Source organism: Oncorhynchus keta, chromosome 1, assembly GCF_023373465.1.
Source record: "Oncorhynchus keta strain PuntledgeMale-10-30-2019 chromosome 1, Oket_V2, whole genome shotgun sequence".
Taxonomy (NCBI): domain Eukaryota; kingdom Metazoa; phylum Chordata; class Actinopteri; order Salmoniformes; family Salmonidae; genus Oncorhynchus; species Oncorhynchus keta.
Genome location: NC_068421.1, coordinates 35,261,294 through 35,284,453, shown reverse-complemented (window position 1 = coordinate 35,284,453; position 23,160 = coordinate 35,261,294). Strand labels below are relative to the sequence as shown.

Genomic DNA, 23,160 nt, shown 5'->3' with positions numbered 1-23,160 from the left:
CCATGTCAAATGGGTAATTTGCACTGTAGTATACAGCAGGGCTTCCCGCCAATTCCACAGCCGACATCCATTTTCGGAGGGGAAAGATGGAATGATGGGTCCTGCCAGTATACTGGTGGACAGGCCCAAAATGTTACAGATGTGTATTACTGTTACCCAATAGTTTGCTTGAATTATTTTTATTTAGCACCTATAAAAACAGCAGCTGTTTCAAGGCAATGTTTTTCTGTTGGTGTCCTGTTATGGATTCTGCCTTTTCCCCGTATTGACTTTTTATTTCTCCCAACTTACATTTTTCATTAGCCGTCTTTTTGGGGAGGTGTCAAAGCTTATTTTTTTATTTATTGATCCAGAGTTAAGTGTGAGGCCTTGTTGTTCTTTAATGGTGAATGCTTTTCATTGACAGCCAGGGCGAGTTCAACTGTTCAGCCTAAATAATTGGCCCCAAAATAAGCATCCTTCAGAGGTGGTGGTTTCTAACAGTGGTGCTGGTTAGTTTCATTGCACAGAGGGTCTTCCTGTGCAAGGAGTCGTTCACCCAGCAGTGAACGAGGGGTGGAGGAAGACCCCATTGCAGGCGCCCAACTTTTGTTTGATTCCACTACACTGGTGGTCAGGCCATTGGTTTCCAGCAGATTTGGCAGAGCAGGAATGGAAAAGAGCCCTGTTATGTAACCTTATCACTCGTTGTTCCGTTGAGGAGGTGTGACATCCCCAACAGTCTGTTCTGACACGGCACCCTTTTCAACAGTGTGATCATGCTGTCCGAGACAAAGACAATGAGCAATATCAGTGTTGAACTTGTACCCAATGGAAAGTCCATTGATGGAGGGAAAGTTCCTCGTGACCATGTTGCAATCAGGTTTGGACCAGGCTGCATTGGTTCCATTGTTACCCACCACTACTTAACAGCGTGGCTGGCGGAAAGTGTCCGGACACCCTGTATGGGTTCTAGTGATCTGCCAGGCAAGGATCAAGTCTTGGTGAGTTTTATTCCCCCCCTGCCGACGCAAACGTTCTGAAATACATTGTTCTATGCTGTATTCCCCCTAGTTCAGTCAGCTAGCTGTGTCTGTAGGATACCTGCAATTTAAAACATGCTTATATCAGACATATTGACTTCCTGTTGGTTTTTGGTTTAAAAGTACGAAAGTTAGCGGTTTGGGACAGTGGCTAGGTCCAGGGGACCTGTATTGTTTGTTTCCTGAAAAGTGCACAACCAGCAACACGATCTGAGGCTGGGTAAAATGAGCCCTGATAAGCGCTAAACACAAGTCAGCGGTAGGCTCATTCCTCTGTTCACACTTCAGCTATCCTTTTTATTCCACCTGAGCTGCATGGGGACAACGTGCTCTGTGACGACAAACCAAAGGCATAGTTCTGCAGTGACTCGGGCTCATAAAAAAGTTGTTGGGTAATTTTAGTTCAAACGGATCAATGCTCTTTTGACCAAAAATGGTAGTCTTCAGCTGAAGCAATGCAGCCCAGTGTCAACAACATGAATAGTTGCAGGCACAACTTGACAATATTTTATGCAGATACTAGCCTGACTGGCCATCTGTTTTCTTTATTACTGATTCCTGGCTAAGCATTCAATCGATATTCTCTTAAACTAAGGAATTGAAAGTAATTAATTCAACAGTTAAAGTTATTTTGATTGGGCTCTGATTGTAATTGCCTTCACTGGTATTTCTTTGTATTGAATAATTTATTATGTGTAGCATCTGAGTTCTAAAGTCAAATTAGACTGTAGGCTAGTTAGTACGAGCAAGGTACAACCATGTGTTAGTTAAAGCTCAGTTAAAGAGAGCCATGTGTATTGAAATGTTGGATTACCCTAGTAGGTTATACCAGTGTTTCCCAAAGTTGGTCTGTGGTATTGTAGATGCAGCATACTGCATTTATAGTGGACTCTTAACTGCAGTGATACTGACACGTACTGCAGTGATACTGACACGTACTGCAGTGATACTGACACGTACTGCAGTGATACTGACACGTACTGCAGTGATACTGACACGTACTGCAGTGATACTGACACGTACTGCAGTGATACTGCACTCTGACTGCAATCCACTCTGACAGCAATATTTTTTCGTAAGGATGGGATCTTGGCGAGTACAGCTCCTCTCCATCACCCTCTCTCGGTCCGTGCTTATCTTGGGCTGGCGGTCGCTCATGGCTCCTGGTATTCTTCTCGTCGTGTGCCGCTCTGACCACAAGGAAATTCTGCTGGGTGATTTTCTTTTCAGTATGACATGTCACCTGCTGCCGTAAATTGCTCTGTCCTGGCAAGCCCCAACCCACAAGTAATTACTAACCGAGAGGAATACTGTCTGGCAGGTTCCTCCTCTCATTTCTCATGTGAGAGACGTGTATTTCACCCAGACTGACTGGTCTGCTACTACGTCTTCTATAACTGTCTCAGGCTGCATATATTCAATCACTCTCCTTTACTAATATGTATGGAAGTGAAGGGTTTGCGAATGACAACGATGAATTGAAACAAGCTATTGGCAAAGTAACTCATGCGACAGGCATGCGACAGGCATGCGACAGGCATGAGACAGGCATGCGACAGGCATGCGACAGGCATGCGACAGGCATGCGACAGGCATGCAAATACTGTTTCTGACTTCTATGAGCTGTGTTGCCTGTGTTAGGTGTCAAGCCATTACCCAAATCCTATTGGAATGTTAGGTGTATAACATTTTCCTTATACTTTCTTTGGTTTCCACGGCATTGCAGTATCCAATCTTTCTCAACTCTATCCCATTTCCTGTAATTGAGTATCTTTTAGATAGTCTGTAATGAGAGAATTATTCTGGTGGTTTTCATGGTAGCTTAAATGCCGTAGTCCTCCGGACCACAATCGTTGGTATAGACATACATTGTTACCAGAAATTGGTTCAAGGAAGTCTGCCCTATGCGCAAGTGAATCAAAGGGGGATATGATCTCCAGTCTGAGAGACTATTAGCAGGAAAAGGGCACTTTGAGATGGATGTTGGATAGACACAGCCTCTAACTGTCCCTGGCGCGATGCACTAGACTGTGAAATCAGCCTTTCTGAAAACCTGCCCCAGCCACACACGGTCGGTAACTTAAGATGTCAGTGTGTTGACCAGCCGATGAAATGCGTTGCCACGACACTCCCAATAAAAACAGCCCCTGACACACACAAGACACACGCAGATGCACACACACAGAGATATGTCTTACTATATTTGTGAGGACCAACAATTGATCCCCATTCAAAATCCTATTTACCTAACACAAATTCTGAACCTAACCACAAACCCCTAAGCCTAATTATAACCATAACCGAACCCCAAAATTGTATTTGTACAAGGGAGGACAGCCAAATTTCCTCACTTCTCTGAATTTGAGTTGGTTTACTTTTCTTGTGAGGTCTTCTGGTACTCACAAGTATAGTCAAACGTGCACACACACATACACCGACATAGCACGGATGGGGTAGATGGTGGATGTAGACGGTGATCTGATGATGCCAGACCATACCTGGTTAGGCTAGGCCAGCATGCGCCTCAGTGGAAACAGATGCATCAAATGCCTGTGGAGGCCAGAGGAGAACTAGGTAATACTTTACTATACTGTGCTGCTCCTGCTACTGCTGGCCTTTCTGGCTCACGATCCGCCTGGAGTCTGAAGGCTGCCTGGAGGCCTCAGTCTGCCAGACACCTTTTGGATGCTAATTGGCTCAACAGAGGTTTCAACGGAAGATGTTAGCACAAGACCTGGGTGTAAAAAATAGTGCTTGAAATCTTTCCAATACTTAAGCTGTGCTTGATTGAGCTCGCCTGGTGGAATGGGACCACTGAAATAGTTCTAAGAGTGCAAACCCCACCCATCTGGCACATTCCAGGCAGGCTCAAGCAAACACAAGTATTCAAAATATTTCAAATACTTTTTGAACCCGGGTCTGGTAAGCACTAGTTCTCTGATGCAGCGCTCTCCTCACTTACCCAGGCATGCCAGAATGATTAGGACACCAGACACCATACAAGGTTTTCAGAATAAAGACCACAGTGGACATGGATCTATTTGAAGAGAAATGCACCCCAGATGATCACACTCCTCCATTCTGACCAGGAAGTCGGCTGTATAGAGTGGGGCTTTTACTAACACTTCATTACAACATTGGCCAATTTGGCTGACTGCTTATTTTGTCCCATCCAAATGACTTCCCACTCTTGGAGGTGGTTACGGTAAGCACAGCTCAAGTCTGCCACGTGGTTATTTTTACCAAGCACTTTGTGCTGTAATATCAACACTGGAAGTGTATTGAATGCATTCCATGAACAATCACAGAGGAGACTGCCATTATAATGAATTTAAGAAACTTAAAGAACTCTCTGGTAACAAGATAACTATGGCATTTTAATAGCTCGAGCTATCAAGTTATAGTTAACCCTTGATAGTCTATGATTCTGTAATTAAAATATTTCGCAAAAGGCTTCTGAATCTTTGTTAACATGTTGTTCTACCATCCATTTTCTTATTCATTTAGTATTTTTACCTCTCTTGACCATTTGTGTGCAAAGAACAGAGGGAGATTGTTAAGGGATTTTGGATTGCATCTTGTGAGTTTTAATGAAATGCTCTCCATGTCTCTACTACAGATTCGGATTGAAAGCAATGTAGAAGCACAACATAGTGTGTTCTGTTGAGGTCAATAGGGGTTATTTGAGGTGTTCACCAAGCTATCAGTCTCCCTCTGCTGATCACACTGTGCTCGCAGGCCTATGTGCAACCACACGTGTTCACAGGACTTCACACACAATATCCACCCCTGGTTTTTAAGTCTCATGAGTCTCCATCCAAGGCATTGTCAGATCCAGATTTTAACATTGCCCCCTAAGCCCCTTTAGTGGGAGCTGCAGTGAGCCAAGTAGTGTGTGTCTATAGTATGCCTGCAGTGCTAAAGCTCTTCATAATGATGCTCCAGCACTGCCACTGAATAGCCCCCACTCTGCTGTGTCATTATTTGTCAGCCCCCCAACCTCTATTCCTTATGAGGTTCTGCTGGGTCTGTAATTAACATGAGTCATACAGCGGCAGACTTCCCGTAAGTCCTTTCCAATTTATGGACAGTCAAGATGTTGGGTCATAAGAAAAAAAGATGTGCTCTTCCCTGTGAGCTCTCAAGTGAAGAGGACACAGCTTTTATGGGGGGCAACATCCTGACTGTTTATAAGTTGAAAATTATGCCCCTGTCCCCCACACCCCTCATCACACAGAACTATCAGCCTTAAACCCCCCCTTTTCTGGACATATAGACAGTTGAGTTTCCTCTAGCAGACATCCAACAGGACTCGTCAGACAGAGACAGACCTCTCAAGAGCCCCTCGATGATGCGCCTTATTGCTCAGGCCATCTGCCCAATGTTCTCCTCTTTCGGAGATGTAAACTCTGGCTTGGCTTTGATTTAAGCCAGAGATCTCTCCTCTCGTACTTTACACAAACTTCTGATGTAGCACTTGGCCTTGAGGGCTGAGACTAATTGAGACCCAGAGTACACAATTTCTTGGCTTCACATCGATGTGCAGAGATGTTATCAGGGTCGAGATGCAGCCGCAGCGCCTCTGACTGAAGTAGAGGTGCTTTTACCGCTGTTGAGGAAGAAAGGCGTCACACAGATGAGATGACATCCGTCTGTCGGAAGACCTTTCTGTTCCCTTTTATCCCAACTCAAGCTCCTAAGTTATTTATTTTTGCTTATGGTTAAAGTTCCAAATAGACGTTTTGTGGATGTGATACATGGAGAATGGCAGTGTTTCAGGTGATCGGCAGTTAGCGGTGGCCTAGCCATACCAGTTTCTATTGTCTTTGGACTGAGGAGTAGCATGCATTTTGTTGTTGTACGATATGGTGGTCTCTTTGGTCAGAAATAATCCCCAGCTGTCCCCCTCTCCAGCCAGTGTTGTTGGTCTGTAGCTAAAGGCCATGTTCGTTCATTATAAGGCTAGCGAGTTTTTGCAGCACAGCCCATCTGGAGCCACTTTGGGGATGCAGCCGGCGGTTAAAGACGGCGCTCTCGTATTACCAGCCGTATTGTAAATACTTGTTTATTTGTTTGTCTTTCACTCTTTATTACGTCCGTGTGGTTGTGTTGTTTCGTTTTTTACAAACAAATGAGTCCTCCATTAAAGGGATACTTCGGGATTTTGGCACTTCCCCAGAGTCAGATGAACTCTTGTATACTATTTTTATGTCTGTGTCCAGTACAAACTAACGTTAGCACCGTGACTGGAAGTCTAAGGGTATCTACTAACATGCTAGCAGATACCCATGGACTTCCAGTCATTGAGCTAAAGCTAGTTAACAACTTCCTTCAAACTGCACGCAGACACATGAAAATGGCATCGCACAAGTTCCTCTGACTCTGGGGAAGTAGATAAAGGGCCTTGTTGCCAAAATCTTGAAGTATCCCTTTAAGACCCTTGGAATCTTTCCCTGGACCTTATATTAGGTGTTTGAAGAGTAAAATGCTCTTGTTGTGTATGACATAGGCTTTACTATTGTTGATGCAAATGATAACTGTGAGCTAAAGCAGACCCGTTGCACGGAGGAGGAACACTTTGTCTCAGTCCAGTGTGCCTCTGGGTTTGTGGAACAGTCTGTTAACATGTAATGAGTTGTTTAAAGGCTGGCTACAGACCTCCATTCCCAGTTTGATTATTCTGCTAGCTAAATAGATTGATGGAATTCAGCTCTTTGGCTGCCTTGGCATCTTGCTCTGTTTGGCAACAGCATTGTGGGAATTCAACTAGCAGTTGAATGGATGGATGGACGATGGCCTTTTTTTGTTTAATTACCCAGTGCACACACAGTACACCTGCATTCACTAACACCTGCACCCTGGACATGCTTAAAATCCATCATTCTGACTTTTTACTCAATGTAATTTTGAGTCTTGAGTGAAGTGGAAATGCATCATATTTTTCTTAGATCATCTAGCCGATTTTTAAGCGTTTTCGTAATTTAAACTCAAGTGTGATGCAGGATTTGAATGGGTTTTTTAATCCAGCGGCTATTTCTAAATTAGTACGCAATGTCTGCTAGTTCAGCTGTGCTGGAGTCCGACGTTAGAGAAAGTAGTCATTTATTTCCCCCATTTGTTTGAGCTCCATAAAAACACTTTCATGTCTTCCTCCACATCATTCTTTGAAAAAGTGTTTTTACTATTGGCTGTCGAGTCCCAAGTCCTTGTGCTATTTTCACCCAAGACTTTAGAATAACAACTACAGTTTTATGTGATTGGCACCGGATGGTTTTACACAGATCACATGGAATGAGTGTTAGTCTGAACCCAGACAGGCCTCGCGTTTTAAACTGGTTTGACAGGCTCGCATCCCACTGCCATGGCAGAATATCCCTAACAATAAAGCACAGGTTCTTCATTCTCAAGTGCTATAGGGCCTTCTTCATGATGGACTTCTCAATCCTAAAGTCCTCATTTTGATAATCGTCTACGTCACGTGTCAAACTCATTCCACGGAGGGCTCAGTGTCTGCAGGTTTTCGCTCCTCCCTTGTACTCGATCGATGAATTAAGGTCACCAATTAGTATAGAAATCCTCTCACCTGGTTGTCCATGTCTTAATTGAAAGGAAAAACCAAAAACACAGACACTAGGCCCTCCACGGAATGAGTTTGACACCCCTGGTCTGCGTTTTAAAAAAGCCAAGGAGATACTTTTCCATTCATTTTTTTCATTAACCCTGTGTGTGTCAAGGTATTAAATGAAGGTCAGAGAGTGGTCCACTACTTCTATCATATCACTTCGAACAGCTAGCGAGTTCCAACAAGGGTTCCAGTGAGGAGAAATGACATTCAACTAGCAGAGCCAATATGCTCCAAATCTGCTGATGTTAAAGGGTTCCTCCCAGCATGTGCATCAGGGTCGGTCTCTGTCTGTCACAGACGATGAATTAACTGTCTTTCTCACTCCCCTTTCCATTGCCCACCCGAAACAACACCATGTCGTGGGCTGTGTCAATTAGGCATTTCAAAATAAACATAGTTGTCACGTTGATGTTTTTGCAGTGTCAGAAGAAATCAAGGCACCTATTAGAATTTGAAACGGGATTGTTTAAACATGACTGGCTACGGGAGAGCTTCAGTAACCCCTTTTTTTCCCCATTCTTCCTGAGGTGGAAAAATGTATTCTCTGCTAATGCTGCGTGTCCCTGTCAAAGCCGCCGCCAGTCAAAATGGACTGCACTTCATAAACGGCCCGACGGGTCAGCAGTAGGAATAAAATGTACTACTGTTGATTCCGAACAACTCGCTTTTTTTAGTTCCATCTCCTTACATTAGCTGTGGTTCAACGTCAGCCCTTAAATGGTTTGTCTGGACCAGTGCAGCTTTTGTCTTCTTGTTATCCCAGAGAGGCCTGCATTCCATCCACCAACACTGATGTTGAGTGGCTGGTTAGCTATTGCACTTTGTGTTGCATCATTTTCATCAATGATACTGTAATAAGTACTGTATTGTATTATTGTATTGTATTACAAGTATGTGGTGGTGGGAATTGGGTGCCGTTCATCGATATAGCAAGATGCACAATCTTTTCCAGAGACAACATCGCCCACTGTGTAGACTTAATTATTCGGTTGGTTTCCCTGCATGGTTACTCATGGCAGGAGACCTTCACCAGGTGCACCGAGTCGGGGCGAGGTTATTTCAACGTGAACATGACTTACTCTGATGCCGACTGTGAAAGACATCACCGCTCGGAGTGTTTCCAGGGCCTCCGCTATAAATCTCCCCAGTGACTGGGTAGGAGGAGCTGGAGTGACTGCTCCTTCCCCAAGACATAAACCACGACCGCATGCATGTCAGACCAGACCAGACCAGCCCTCCCATGACATTATAGACTGGGGAGACTTGGGAGGTTCCCAATGCTTTCAGCAGGATCTGCCGCGATGTCCAAAGATTTTCCCAAATGAGGGGAAAAAATAATGTTTGGCTGAAAGAAAGTATGTTTGGCCTTGGCAGCTCGTGCCCACGTCTATGTGTTTTCGACTCGACTCCGCTGTTTTGTCGTCGTAAGCGACCATGATTTAGGCTGATGCGCTTGCCTCCGCTGTTTTGTCGTCGTAAGTTACCATGATTTAGGCTAATGCGCTTGCCTCCGCTGTTTTGTCGTCGTAAGTTACCATGATTTAGGCTGATGCGCTTGCCTCCGCTGTTTTGTCGTCGTAAGTTACCATGATTTAGGCTGATGCGCTTGCCTCCGCTGTTTTGTCGTCGTAAGTTACCATGATTTAGGCTGATGCGCTTGCCTCCGCTGTTTTGTCTTCGTAAGTTACCATGATTTAGGCTGATGCGCTTGCCTCCGCTGTTTTGTCGTCGTAAGTTACCATGATTTAGGCTGATGCGCTTGCCTCCGCTGTTTTGTCTTCGTAAGCGACCATGATTTAGGCTGATGCGCTTGCCTCCGCTGTTTTGTCGTCGTAAGTTACCATGATTTAGGCTGATGCGCTTGCCTCCGCTGTTTTGTCGTCGTAAGTTACCATGATTTAGGCTGATGCGCTTGCCTCCGCTGTTTTGTTGTCGTAAGTTACCATGATTTAGGCTGATGCGCTTGCCTCCTCTGTTTTGTCGTCATAAGTTACCATGATTTAGGCTGATGCGCTTGCCTCCTCTGTTTTGTCTTCGTAAGTTACCATGATTTAGGCTGATGCGCTTGCCTCCGCTGTTTTGTCGTCGTAAGTTACCATGATTTAGGCTGATGCGCTTGCCTCCGCTGTTTTGTCGTCGTAGTTTTACCATGATTTAGGCTGATGCGCTTGCCTCCGCTGTTTTGTCGCCGTAGCGACCATGATTTAGGCTGATGCGCTTGCCTCCGCTGTTTTGTCGTCGTAAGTTACCATGATTTAGGCTGATGCGCTTGCCTCCGCTGTTTTGTCGTCGTAAGTTACCATGATTTAGGCTGATGCGCTTGCCTCCGCTGTTTTGTCTTCGTAGTTTTTACCATGATTTAGGTTGATGCGCTTGCCTCTGCTGTTTTGTCGTCGTAAGTTACCATGATTTAGGCTGATGCGCTTGCCTCAGCTGTTTTGTCGTCGTAAGTTACCATGATTTAGGCTGATGCGCTTGCCTCCGCTGTTTTGTCGTCGTAAGTTACCATGATTTAGGCTGATGCGCTTGCCTTCGCTGTTTTGTCGTCGTAAGTTACCATGATTTAGGCTGATGCGCTTGCCTCCGCTGTTTTGTCGTCGTAGCGACCATGATTTAGGCTGATGCGCTTGCCTCCGCTGTTTTGTCGTCATAAGCAACCATGATTTAGGCTGATGCGCTTGCCTCCGCTGTTTTGTCGTCATAAGCGACCATGATTTAGGCTGATGCGCTTGCCTCCGCTGTTTTGTCGTCATAAGCGACCATGATTTAGGCTGATGCGCTTGCCTCCGCTGTTTTGTCGTCGTAAGTTACCATGATTTAGGCTGATGCGCTTGCCTCCGCTGTTTTGTCGTCGTAAGTTACCATGATTTAGGCTGATGCGCTTGCCTCCGCTGTTTTGTCGTCGTAAGTTACCATGATTTAGGCTGATGCGCTTGCCTCCGCTGTTTTGTCTTCGTAAGCGACCATGATTTAGGCTGATGCGCTTGCCTCCGCTGTTTTGTCGTCGTAAGTTACCATGATTTAGGCTGATGCGCTTGCCTCCGCTGTTTTGTCGTCGTAAGTTACCATGATTTAGGCTGATGCGCTTGCCTCCGCTGTTTTGTCGTCGTAAGTTACCATGATTTAGGCTGATGCGCTTGCCTCCGCTGTTTTGTCGTCGTAAGTTACCATGATTTAGGCTGATGCGCTTGCCTCCGCTGTTTTGTCGTCGTAAGTTACCATGATTTAGGCTGATGCGCTTGCCTCCGCTGTTTTGTCGTCGTAAGCGACCATGATTTAGGCTGATGCGCTTGCCTCCGCTGTTTTGTCGTCGTAAGTTACCATGATTTAGGCTAATGCGCTTGCCTCCGGTGTTTTGTGTTCGTAGCGACCATGATTTAGGCTGATGCGCTTGCCTCCGCTGTTTTGTCGTCGTAAGCGACCATGATTTAGGCTGATGCGCTTGCCTCCGCTGTTTTGTCGTCGTAAGTTACCATGATTTAGGCTAATGCGCTTGCTTCCGGTGTTTTGTCTTCGTAAGCAACCATGATTTAGGCTGATGCGCTTGCCTCCGCTGTTTTGTCGTCGTAAGTTACCATGATTTAGGCTGATGCGCTTGCCTCCGCTGTTTTGTCTTCGTAAGTTACCATGATTTAGGCTGATGCGCTTGCCTCCGCTGTTTTGTCGTCGTAAGCGACCATGATTTAGGCTGATGCGCTTGCCTCCCCTGTTTTGTTGTCGTAAGTTACCATGATTTAGGCTGATGCGCTTGCCTTCGCTGTTTTGTCGCCGTAAGTTACCATGATTTAGGCTGATGCGCTTGCCTCCGCTGTTTTGTCGTCGTAAGTTACCATGATTTAGGCTGATGCGCTTGCCTCCGCTGTTTTGTCTTCGTACCCATGATTTAGGCTGATGCGCTTGCCTCCGCTGTTTTGTCGTCGTAAGTTACCATGATTTAGGCTGATGCGCTTGCCTCCGCTGTTTTGTCTTAAGTTACCATGATTCAGGCTGATGCGCTTGCCTCTGCTGTTTTGTCGTCGTAAGTTACCATGATTTAGGCTGATGCGCTTGCCTCAGCTGTTTTGTCGTCGTAAGTTACCATGATTTAGGCTGATGCGCTTGCCTCCGCTGTTTTGTCGTCGTAAGTTACCATGATTTAGGCTGATGCGCTTGCCTCCGCTGTTTTGTCGTCGTAAGTTACCATGATTTAGGCTGATGCGCTTGCCTTCGCTGTTTTGTCGTCGTAAGTTACCATGATTTAGGCTGATGCGCTTGCCTCCGCTGTTTTGTCGTCGTAGTCCATGATTTAGGCTGATGCGCTTGCCTCCGCTGTTTTGTCGTCATAAGTTTACCATGATTTAGGCTGATGCGCTTGCCTCCGCTGTTTTGTCGTCATGTAAGTTACCATGATTTAGGCTGATGCGCTTGCCTCCGCTGTTTTGTCGTCATAAGTTACCATGATTTAGGCTGATGCGCTTGCCTCCGCTGTTTTGTCGTCGTAAGTTACCATGATTTAGGCTGATGCGCTTGCCTTCGCTGTTTTGTCGTCGTAAGTTACCATGATTTAGGCTGATGCGCTTGCCTCCGCTGTTTTGTCGTCGTAAGTTACCATGATTTAGGCTGATGCGCTTGCCTCCGCTGTTTTGTCGTCGTAAGTTACCATGATTTAGGCTGATGCGCTTGCCTCCGCTGTTTTGTTGTCGTAAGTTACCATGATTTAGGCTGATGCGCTTGCCTCCTCTGTTTTGTCGTCATAAGTTACCATGATTTAGGCTGATGCGCTTGCCTCCGGTCGGTACTGTATGTGGCGTTGAACAGAACACTCATCATTGTCCACCTTCCGAGGGGGCTAAAATAAAACTGCAGAGTTAACTTCAGAAGAGTAGGATATCCGTGGCAAACAAATGCCAAGGTTCACTTCCCGGAATTTATGGCTGCTCTGTGAGACATGACCGTTTCTTCAGTCAAGGAAGTATTGAGCTCAATCTGCAAGGAATCCATATTACTTGTGTTACGTAACTTGTATTTTCTCAGAACTCCTAGTCATTGTTATTTGTTAATTGAACTCAGAAGTTCTCTCATTGGAATGTATTTTTCCTATTAACTTATCTTCTCTCTCCCTCCAAAGCATACAACATATGTGCAATGATAATAGTTGCTCACATCAATCTTGCCAGAGGTTCCTAGCAGGCAATCCTTCATAGGCTTTATAGTAACAGTATCTCACAGTCCCACATCATGGTTCCACACAGATGTCAGGATGTCATCATGCATTGGTTTGGGAGGCCAGCCTAGCTGTTATGAAACATATTAACAATGAGAAGGTGTAAGGTAGTGAAAAGAAAACAAACAAAAAGGGCCGTCCATGTCCCTCAACAGTGTGTGGCAACACAGGACGAAAGATCTTGTCATGAAATAACCCAATTAAAGGAACATCAAATGTGCCATGAACGATAAATGACATTTTGCCCTTGAAGGACATATTCTGTTGAACATATTTTAGTGTCATTTTACAGTATTATGTAACATCTGCAGAGTGTTATTACATGATTTTGATCAAGTCTCTCATCCAATTGAATACAGTCTGTATATAACTACTTTTTGTGTTCTCTCTTTGCTTAAGTCCTACTCAAGAGACTACCAGCAAATGTGTGTATGACTGGAAACGCACCGATTATTTTACAGGCACGGCACGTTCTTTGGTCTGCTTTTGTTTAGTTGATTAATACCATCTACTGTATTTCTATAAGGTTATCATTGTACGGCCATTACCTTGTGCTCAAAAAACCTCTGCACGTTATGTGGATGGCGGGTTGTTGCGTTCTGTGCCTACATTATGTAAGTCAGTCTGTGTTTTAATCTCGTTGAGAGTTAAATATCCTCTCTATGTGACAGTATCGCCATACACAAAGTCTTCCTTTAGAAGTGGCCGGTTTACCTTGTCAGAAGTGGCCGGTTTACCTTGTCAGAAGTGGCCGGTTTACCTTGTCAGAAGTAAATTGATGTTTCAACGAAAGGAACTGTGATGACATCGGGATTGCACTGTGCCTTGACCCGTGCAGCCAGGTGGTATTTCACCACGTGAATGAGTTCCACAGGTACATCTTCGCTTGTCAATGCTGTAGATGCTCAGTCTGGATGAATGTCAAGGCTGCCTCACGTCTGCTTGCTGGTTTGGCACATGCTGCACGAACCAAGCAAAAAGGCAATACCGTCTCGTGTCCAAATAGCCTAGTACTTTAAATCTTCCAAATACGCTGAGCATTTGGTTGAGCCTACCTGGAATGACAGACATGGAGGGTTTGCACTCTTGGAATTATTCCATTGGAATAGCCTCTCATATCTGTTGTATAGCGTGCAGGGATGTGCTGCGTGCAGGGATGTTCCTACTTTTTTGCCGTCATCCTCTATTCATACTCAGTGACACTTTCTATGTTGTCCTGATAATTTTACTTCTCTGTCATCATCCTCTATTCATGAACATTTACCCTACTCCCACACTGACCTCCTATCTTTACAGCTCTACAGTGCTTTCAGAAAATATTCAGGCCCCTTGGCTTTTTCCACATTTTGTTACGTTACAGCCTTGTTTTTCCCCCTCAATCTACACACAATACCCCATAATGACAAAGAGAAAACAGGTTTTTCGATATTTCTGTACATAAAAATACTTATTACTTAATACTTCTGACCCTTTGCTATGGGACTCAATGTAGCTCAGGTGCATCCGGTTTCCATTGATCATCCTTGAGATGTTTCTGCAACTTGACTGGAGTCCACCTGTGGTAAATTCAATTAATTGGACATGATTTGGAAAGGCACACCTGTCTATATAAGCTCCCACAGTTGACATCGCATGTCAGAGCAAAAACCAAGCCATGAGATCGAAGGACTCGTCCGTAGAGCTCCCTGGCAGGATTGTGTTGGGGCACAGATCTGGGGAAGGGTACCAAAAAATGTCTGCAGCATTGAAGGTCCCCAAGGACACCTTGGCCTCCATCATTCTTAAGTGGAAGAAGTTTGGAAACACCAAGACTCTCCTTAGAGCTGGCCGCCTGGCCAAACTGAGCAATTGGGGGAGAAGGGCCTTGGTGAAGGAGGTGAACAAGAACCCAATGGTCACTGACAGAGCTCTAGAGTTCCTCTGTGGAGATGGGATCCCTACGGTGAAGTGTGGTGGCAGCATCATGCTGTGGGGATGTTTTACAGCGGCAGGGACTGGGAGACTAGTCAGGGTCGAGGGAAAGATGAACAGATCAGTCCTTGATGAAAACCTGCTCCAGAGCACTCAGGACCTCCGACTGGGTTCCTGAACACAGACTTAAACCCGGAAATTGCTGTGCAGCGACGCTCCCCATCCAACCTGACAGAACTTGAAGGAATCTGCGGAGAAGTATGGGAAAAACTCCCAATATATATTCTCCATACTCCAGACCGATCTGTTCATCTTTCATATATATATATATATATATATATATATATATAAACTGAGTAAAGGGTCTGAATACTTATGTAAATGTGATATTTCAGTTTAATTTTTTTTATACATTTGCGAAAATGTTTAAAAAAAAAAGTTTTTGCTTTGTTATTATGGGGTACTGTATGTAGAATGATGGAGAATTGTTTTAATCAATTTTAGAATAAGGCTGTAAAATAACAGGATGTGGAATAAGTCAACGGGTCTGAATACTTTCCGAATAGACTGTATCTTTACTGATTTACTATCTATAATATGTTGTCCTGATCACATCCCTGATGTGTGTGTTGTCTGTCCCTTGCAGGTGGCTTGACGTGAGCGTGGCTAACCTGACCTGTACCCAGTACTGGGTGATCTACCTGCGGGTGCTCCAGGAGGCTGTGTGGCCGGGGGGCAGCCTGCCAGCTCAGCCCCGCCCAGAGCGCAGCCACCAACAGAAGGAGGACACCAAGCAGCAGTCTCTGCACTGCCTCATGAGACTACTGCCAGGTAAGGGATCACTAATGAAGAGGCAGGCTCGTGTTCATTAGGCACCAAATGGAAGGAAATGGACTGAAACCGGGGGATTATGGACTTGTTCAATAAACGCTCATTTTAATTTTTCCGTTCTAATTATTATTTGTAAACATTTATTTCATGAACTTTACCAATACACATGACCCAGGAGTTTATCCTGACCTTGTGACCTGACCATGAAAAAGGAACCAGGTTATAACTTTGGTCTGGAGTCCAGTACAGCACATGATCAGGAAACTCCTGGCCCATACACACTCATTCCTATCGAGCTCTGCAAACATACAATTCATCAGTATTACACTCGTAGATATTGCTTATGATATTGCTTTAATGTAAATTCAATAATTTCAATGAACTATTGATCTTTCTAAGAAGCCATTTCAGGGACTACTGGTCTTACTATATCCAACTAGCTATGGTTTTTAGCTGATCCCCTTTGAGTCCTGTGTGGCCTCACAGTCCTATATTTGTACTCTTCTGTGTTTACAGATCTCCTCTCAGATATGCTGGGCTCAGACAAATACCAACTAAGCTGGCAGACTGCACTGGAATCTCTGCAGGACCCTTACATAAACAGGTGAACACACACACACACACACACACACACACACACACACACACACACACACACACACACACACACACACACACACACACACACACACACACACACACACACACACACACACACACACACACACACACACACACACACACACACACACACACACCAAAGTAACGTACACTACCTGTCTGTCTGTCTGGACATGATTTAAAGAGCCTGACATAATGGTCTTGCAATAGATTATGAAGGAACATGACATGAGGTGTTGATAAAGGGTGCTAAAGCCAAGTGATGAGCTGGTTTTGGATCAGTGAGCATCAGCCAAGTTTTCTAGCGTGTTTGATATTATATACCTCTTTCCAGACACGTTTCCAGTGGGTAAAGCTGATGATTTCTACATTGCCAGCCCTTTGTTCTTAACATACGTTAGTTTTGATAGCAGCATGTGTCACAATTAATCTTCTTATTGAAATGTTCAAATAAGGTGTGTGTGCGTAAGGTACAGTATAATATATTTACGACTCAACTAAGTCCCTGTAGTGTTTGAAACATGCTGTTAGAATCAAAAAAGTGTTCTCAATTGTAAGGATTTCGTTGCTGATCTAATTTGGCTCGTTGAACCTTGTAGGAGGTTTTGGTCCTCTTCAAATCAAATGTATTTATATAGCCCTTTGTACATCCGCTGATATCTCAAAGTGCTGTACAGAAACCCAGCCTAAAACCCCAAACAGCAAGCAATGCAGGCGTAGAAGCACGGTGGCTAGGAAAAACTCCCGAGAAAGGCCAAAACCTAGGAAGAAACCTAGAGAGGAACCAGGCTATGAGGGGTGGCCAGTCCTCTTCTGGCTGTGCCGGGTGGAGATTATAACAGAACATGGCCAAGATGTTAAAATGTTCATAAATGACCAGCATGGTCAAATAATAATAGTTGTCGAGGGTGCAGCAAGTCAGCACCTCAGGAGTAAATGTCAGTTGGCTTTTCATAGCCAATCATTAAGAGTATCTCTACCACTCCTGCTGTCTCTAGAGAGTTGAAAACAGCAGGTCTGGGACAGGTAGCACGTCCGGTGAATAGGTCAGGATTCCATAGCCGCAGGCAGAACAGTTGAAACTGGAGCAGCAGCACGGCCAGGTGGATTGGGGACAGCAAGGAGTCATCATGCCAGGTAGTCCTGAGGCATGGTCCTAGGGCTCAGGTCCTCCTCCGAGAGAAAGAAAGAATTAGAGAGAGCATACTTAAATTCACACAGGACACCGGATAAGACAGGAGAAGTACTCCAGATTTAACAAACTGACCCTAGCCCCCCGACACAAACTACTGCAACATAAATACTGGAGGCTGAGACAGGAGAGGTCAGGAGACACTGTGGCCCCATCCGATCATACCCCCGGACAGGGCCAATCAGGAAGGATATAACCCCACCCATTTTGCCAAAGCACAGCCCCCACACCACTAGAGGGATGTCTTCAACCACCAACTTACCATCCTGAGACAAGGCCGAGTATAGCCCACAAAGATCTCTGCCACGGCACAACCCACTCAAGTGACGCACCCCTCCTAGGGACGGCATGAAAGAGCACCAGTAAGCCAGTGACTCAGCCCCTGTAATAGGGTTAGAGGCAGAGAATCCCAGTGGAAAGAGGGGAACCGGCCAGGCAGAGACAGCAAGGGCGGTTCGTTGCTCCAGAGCCTTTCCCTGTAGTGTTTGAAACATTATTGAATTTGATTTATTTCCGTTCACCTTCATACTCCTGGGCCAGACTACACTCAATCATATGACCCACTGAAGAGATGAGTCTTCAGTAAAGACTTAAAGGTTGAGACCGAGTCTGCGTCTCTCACATGGGTAGGCAGACCATTCCATAAAAATGGAGCTCTATAGGAGAAAGCCCTGCTTCCAGCTGTTTGCTTAGAAATTCTAGGGACAGTTAGGAGGCCTGCGTCTTGTGACCGTAGTGTACGTGTAGGTATGTACAGCAGGACCAAATCAGAAAGATGGGTAGGAGCAAGCCCATGTAATGCTTTGTAGGTTAGCAGTAAAACGTTGAAAAAAACGTATCTTTGGCCGGTATATGCTCTTGGCCTGTATGCTTTCGCCTAAATCATGCTTTGATGTAAATGGGGGAAATTGCAACACAATTGCAGAAATATCAGGTGTAATTTGACCCATTGTAAGATTCGCTAGCCACAAATGAAGTTTTCAACATTTTAAACAAACTTAAAATGTCCACCTGTGAAATGAAATGAAATTATGTATAATTTTGGAGAGAGGAAATGTTGGACAGCAGATTTCTGGAAGACTCCTGACCTTTAACCTGTGACTCTTACCCTGTACAGACACCTGGTCTACTGTATCTGGGACCTTCTCCTCGAGTTCCTCGTCCCTGAAACATCTGAAGAGCACTTTCAGAAAACCCTGCTGCAAAGTCTGTCCAAAAACGCAGAGAAACTACCACCATAAAAGCCGTGGGAGAGATACTCGCACACACACACACACGTTTAATCAACTGTGTCAGTGAATAGCCCCCGATGAAAGTCCAGCCTGGCGCATCTGGATAAATGCCATTATTCATGTGTCGCCACCTTCACCGCTGAAACTTTGGATCCGAGGACATCCGGGTCTGTCTCCGATTTAGTCCATGACGTCTGTGGGTCTCAAACATCGGCCACACATCCGGAGCAGCTTTGATTACCCAACACCTGTTTTCTGTTTGATCAGAATACCTCTCTGATCTCAAAAAGCCCAACACACCAAACTTCCCAAATCCACCCTTTTCCTGCTTCCTAAAACCTCCAGCTTTGTACCAAACTAATTTCAGATGGACTTCACACCATCGTTATCCCTCGTGGTCTTTCTGTATCCTGTTGGAGCTAGAAGTTTACTAGAATCGCTAGTGGTTTTGGAGAAGTCCAATTAGATTTCTTCCCCCACTTTAGGCTTACTGTGTCGTGCTTTGTCCTTTCGGGATGACTTGCCTTTGTGTTCTCTGTTATATGCCCCTATTCCTTTTGATCCCCTTGGCTCTACACCGAGCAGCACATGTGCTGTGTTGCATTCATACTGTACTCCCCTTACTCCCGGGATCCTCCTGAGGCCTGGCTCGTACTGATATGGTCCACTGATACGTTTCTGTTAAAGTGGTCACTCGCACGTTTTGAACTTGTATGATGAAGGCCACTGCACTTTGAAGCTCTTGATGGCCGCTTTTCCCACGGGCCCCAAATGGTGGTTTTAAGTAATATACTATACAAGTACATCCAATTTTCAGGGGTCTCTGCTACTTTTTAAAGTTATGATACATTTTAAGAGCATCACAAACATAGTGAATGGGGAAAACATTTTGTGAATGTGCAATCCTACAGGAGGGTGTGATTTGGTTAATGACCTATAATGTACGGTACATTTCGATGTATATCATTGATAATTTCTTTGAAAGTAGCAGAGAGCCCTCTCTGGAAATGTGATGTGTTTTAAGAGCATGTTGTTCCAGACAATATGTCTAAGCTAAATAAAAAATGGTACTTTTGAGATATTTATAATAATGTTGTTAATGTTGAAACAATTAATGTGATTATTATTATTTTTAAATCTAGACATACTCCATATTTCAGAGCACACTATGAGGAGGATAATGGCACCAAGATGTCTGAACCACATACTGTTCACAGATCATAGGGTCTTACATGTATAGGTAGGTCTTAAAAGGGCCTAAAATGGCTTTTCTCAAAAAAAGCATGTGAAACATCCTTCCTCCCAATTAAGTTTTTATGTGAGAATTGGCAGAACAATCTGAGATGAGCCAAATATTTTTTTGGGATCATGCTGGTGTGCAATCGCCTAACTATGCGTAACTTATGTCTGTGAAACTGGCACAAAGGCTTCTCAACATTGGCATTCCGTGACACAAGATGTTCACCCTGTTTGACATTCCTCACTCTTACTGATGCTTATTATTGCCTTTATACGTGTACAGTAGGTCTGACGCCAGGTAAAGCTCATGCAGGCAGCATAGTAGCGTACGTCTGATGTCAGAGGTCCAATGTGTCCTACACAATCCGTTGCACTCTCATCTTTGTCTTAAAAGAACATAATATTGCAGTCATTCTTTCTTTATTTCTGTATTCTTGTTAATGTGATTGATTTATTTGATTGTGTCTAACTTGTTTGTTCGATTGTAATGATGCTTTCTGTGAAAATGTGTATTGCTCAAAAAGAATGACAGGGATACCAGTGGTACCGAAGAGAATTAATACCTGTAGGAAATGCTTTTAAATTGCCTTAAACATGGCTGGAAGAGGTCTCATCTGTCTTTACTATGTAGTCTGTGGACATGCCATTTGTACATCGTGTCACAAAGTAGTAGCAAACCCCAGTGACAAGGTGTGTTCTGATGTTGTGCTGAATGTTGTGTGCTGTAATGTTTATTCCCTCCTGAACACGTTCCTAGCTGTTACCTCTGTTCCTGTTGAATCCTTTGTGATGATCATTAGGGGTAGCTTGCGTTTTGCAAGACAGTTGTCCTGTCCTCAACTGTATCACGTCACATGAAATGTTCATGTTCAACACATAACTAATTTGACAAAATTGTGAGTGCCGTTTTCACATGGAACACATTGCAAATCTGTCAGTTTGTTACGTGGCTTTTTTTGCTAGTTGTTTGAGTACTGAACAAAAAAAAGTTTGTCAAATTATCTTATGTACTCTGTATGGTGCCATTATAGACACAATAATTTGTTTACCCCACGATAAAAATAAGTTATCAGTATCATTACAGAAGTGGTATTGTTAGGCATTTATTTGATTTCTCGTCAGAAGGGTTCTGCACGCAATGGCTGCTAGCTGCTATTCCATTGAAGTCTCGCCATTTCTCCCTAACTTCCCTTTTGTCAACACCTCATGTCTTTCTCAATCGTCTTTCCTCAATTCCTCTTGTCCTATCACCTTGCCTCCTTCTCAAAACACATGGGAGGAGAAGGTCAGAGGGGAGGGAATTGAGAAAATACAATTTATCACTTAATTACATGTCTGATTTGACATTACAATCCCAATTCAGTTTACACTAGTGAAGGCTTTTTGAGTGTGGAATTGTACATATTAATGCTTTGAATGTGACTCTTTGTAACTCTGTCAGTGTGTTATAACTGGACTCCATCACAAGGTTTTACATTTGCTGGTGTTGATAATTTCCAAAACCAATAAAATGACCTAAAGTGTATACCATTTGTTGTTCTATATCAAACTAGGCAAAGAAATCAATAAATTGATGTATGTGCTTTTATATCTTATAAGCCTAATTATACGTTATGTTTCTCTTTGTAGGAGATTGCCTCTGTCACAAAATGGTTGTTAATAGTTTGAATCGTTGTGAGATGATAAGCCTTTATAAGGTGCTCACGCATGTTTATGACAACTGTACAATACACTAGAACTACATAACAATGGATTCTATTTCTCAGCGTTAGTGTCATCAGCATTAACATGAACATGAATGCAAACACATTTTCTCCAAACCGTAACAGTGAGGTCATTGAGGCTAAGGCCCAGTAGTTTCTTTTGATTTGAGCGTTTTCATTGGCTAAATCGTTTATAACTCAGAGCCATATAGCCAGCATGTCCCCATTTAGGAAGGGCCAGAATGTGTTCATGAATGGAACATAGGTAATCCATCTTCTTTAAACAATGGCCCAGAGCTGCAACATCAAACACAGTCATCGCCTCTGTACCTGAGAGCTTTGTTTGGCCTTTGTCTCTCTGTGTTGATCAAACGAGAGGCTACACCATAAATTAACACAGGTGTGAAGAGAGAAAACACTCTCTGCAAGGCGTCCATCCTGATGACGCCATCTTTAGTCAAAGCCATATGGTGAGTCAAGGAGGGGAGCACCGGTTGACCGGGGAACAATGGTATTCTGTGCAGGGCCTGCTTTGCCAAAACACGTAAATGTAAAATAGCAGTGTTATCAAGGAATATTTGAATTAGGACATGCAAATCTGGTCTGTGTTCATTGGGACATGCATCTGCAACAGTTTTTAAAATGTTTTTCAACGGAAATAGAAATTTGGTGGCTTACAGGTCATTGATTTAGCAGACGCTCTTCAGTCCAGGTCGTCCCTCCCAGTTTCAGCCAACTTCACATGACCCTGGTCTTAGCATTGGTCCCTTGTTGAAGATACAAAACCAAATGCATACAACCACCAACCAATGAGAGCCAAATATTTTGGTCTAAATTTGCTGTCTCCAAAGGAGTGGTACATTCTGATGTTTATGACCTACTCTGGAGTCTAAAAGCACTAATATTATACTACATTGGGGGAGCATTGCACGAACACTGTGACTAGACCAATATGTTTACTGAATTATCCAAAGAAACTCACCCTAGGGTGTGAGTCTCGCAGCCTCATCACTCATGTTCTCAAGTGATCTCTTATAAAACGATAGCTGTAACAAACACGTGCATGCACACAGTCACACAAACACAAACCAACACAGTCACACACACAGCTTTCTGGCCCACTGTGAGAAGGAGAGTTTAAGTTTGCATATTCATTTGAAACCAAAAATCCAACTATTCAAAATTCTATTGTTATGGATCAGTGTGAAAAAAGAAAAAGAAATCTGCCGAAGCGCCTTGCCAGGTTCCCCGCTGTGCCCTGAAGACAAATGGTTCACTTTCCAATGGCAATAAGGAAAATGGATGAAATCTGTAGACCTATCATAATTAAAATCAGAACAGACCCTTGGAACCGATTGTTCTTTGCTTGCTTGTATAATACCAAACATTTTTTTACAGAATGGCATTAAATGACCATGAAGTACAATCCAATGGCGATAAAATAAGGATTTGCTCTTAAAATCTATTGTCAAACCTGATAACGAACAGGGTCATTGTCACATGGTCTTTTAGGTACCTCCTTTGAAGTGCCCAATATGACAAGTCAGACGATTATTTCATGCATGAATGATCTTTTCTCAA

General features: G+C 44.0%; 1 protein-coding gene across 1 annotated transcript in view; it reads left to right on the top strand.

The window, feature by feature from the left end:
• The window catches only part of snx19b (sorting nexin 19b), a 38,702-nt gene extending 17,301 nt beyond the window's left edge, over positions 1 to 21,401 (top strand). The window contains exons 10-12 of the mRNA XM_035759868.1: positions 15,408 to 15,592; positions 16,109 to 16,196; positions 18,523 to 21,401. Of these exons, the coding sequence (XP_035615761.1) occupies positions 15,408 to 15,592; positions 16,109 to 16,196; positions 18,523 to 18,646 (397 nt within the window). The 3' untranslated portion in view covers positions 18,647 to 21,401. The remainder of the gene's footprint in view (positions 1 to 15,407; positions 15,593 to 16,108; positions 16,197 to 18,522) is intronic.
• Positions 21,402 to 23,160: the final 1,759 nt, after the last annotated feature.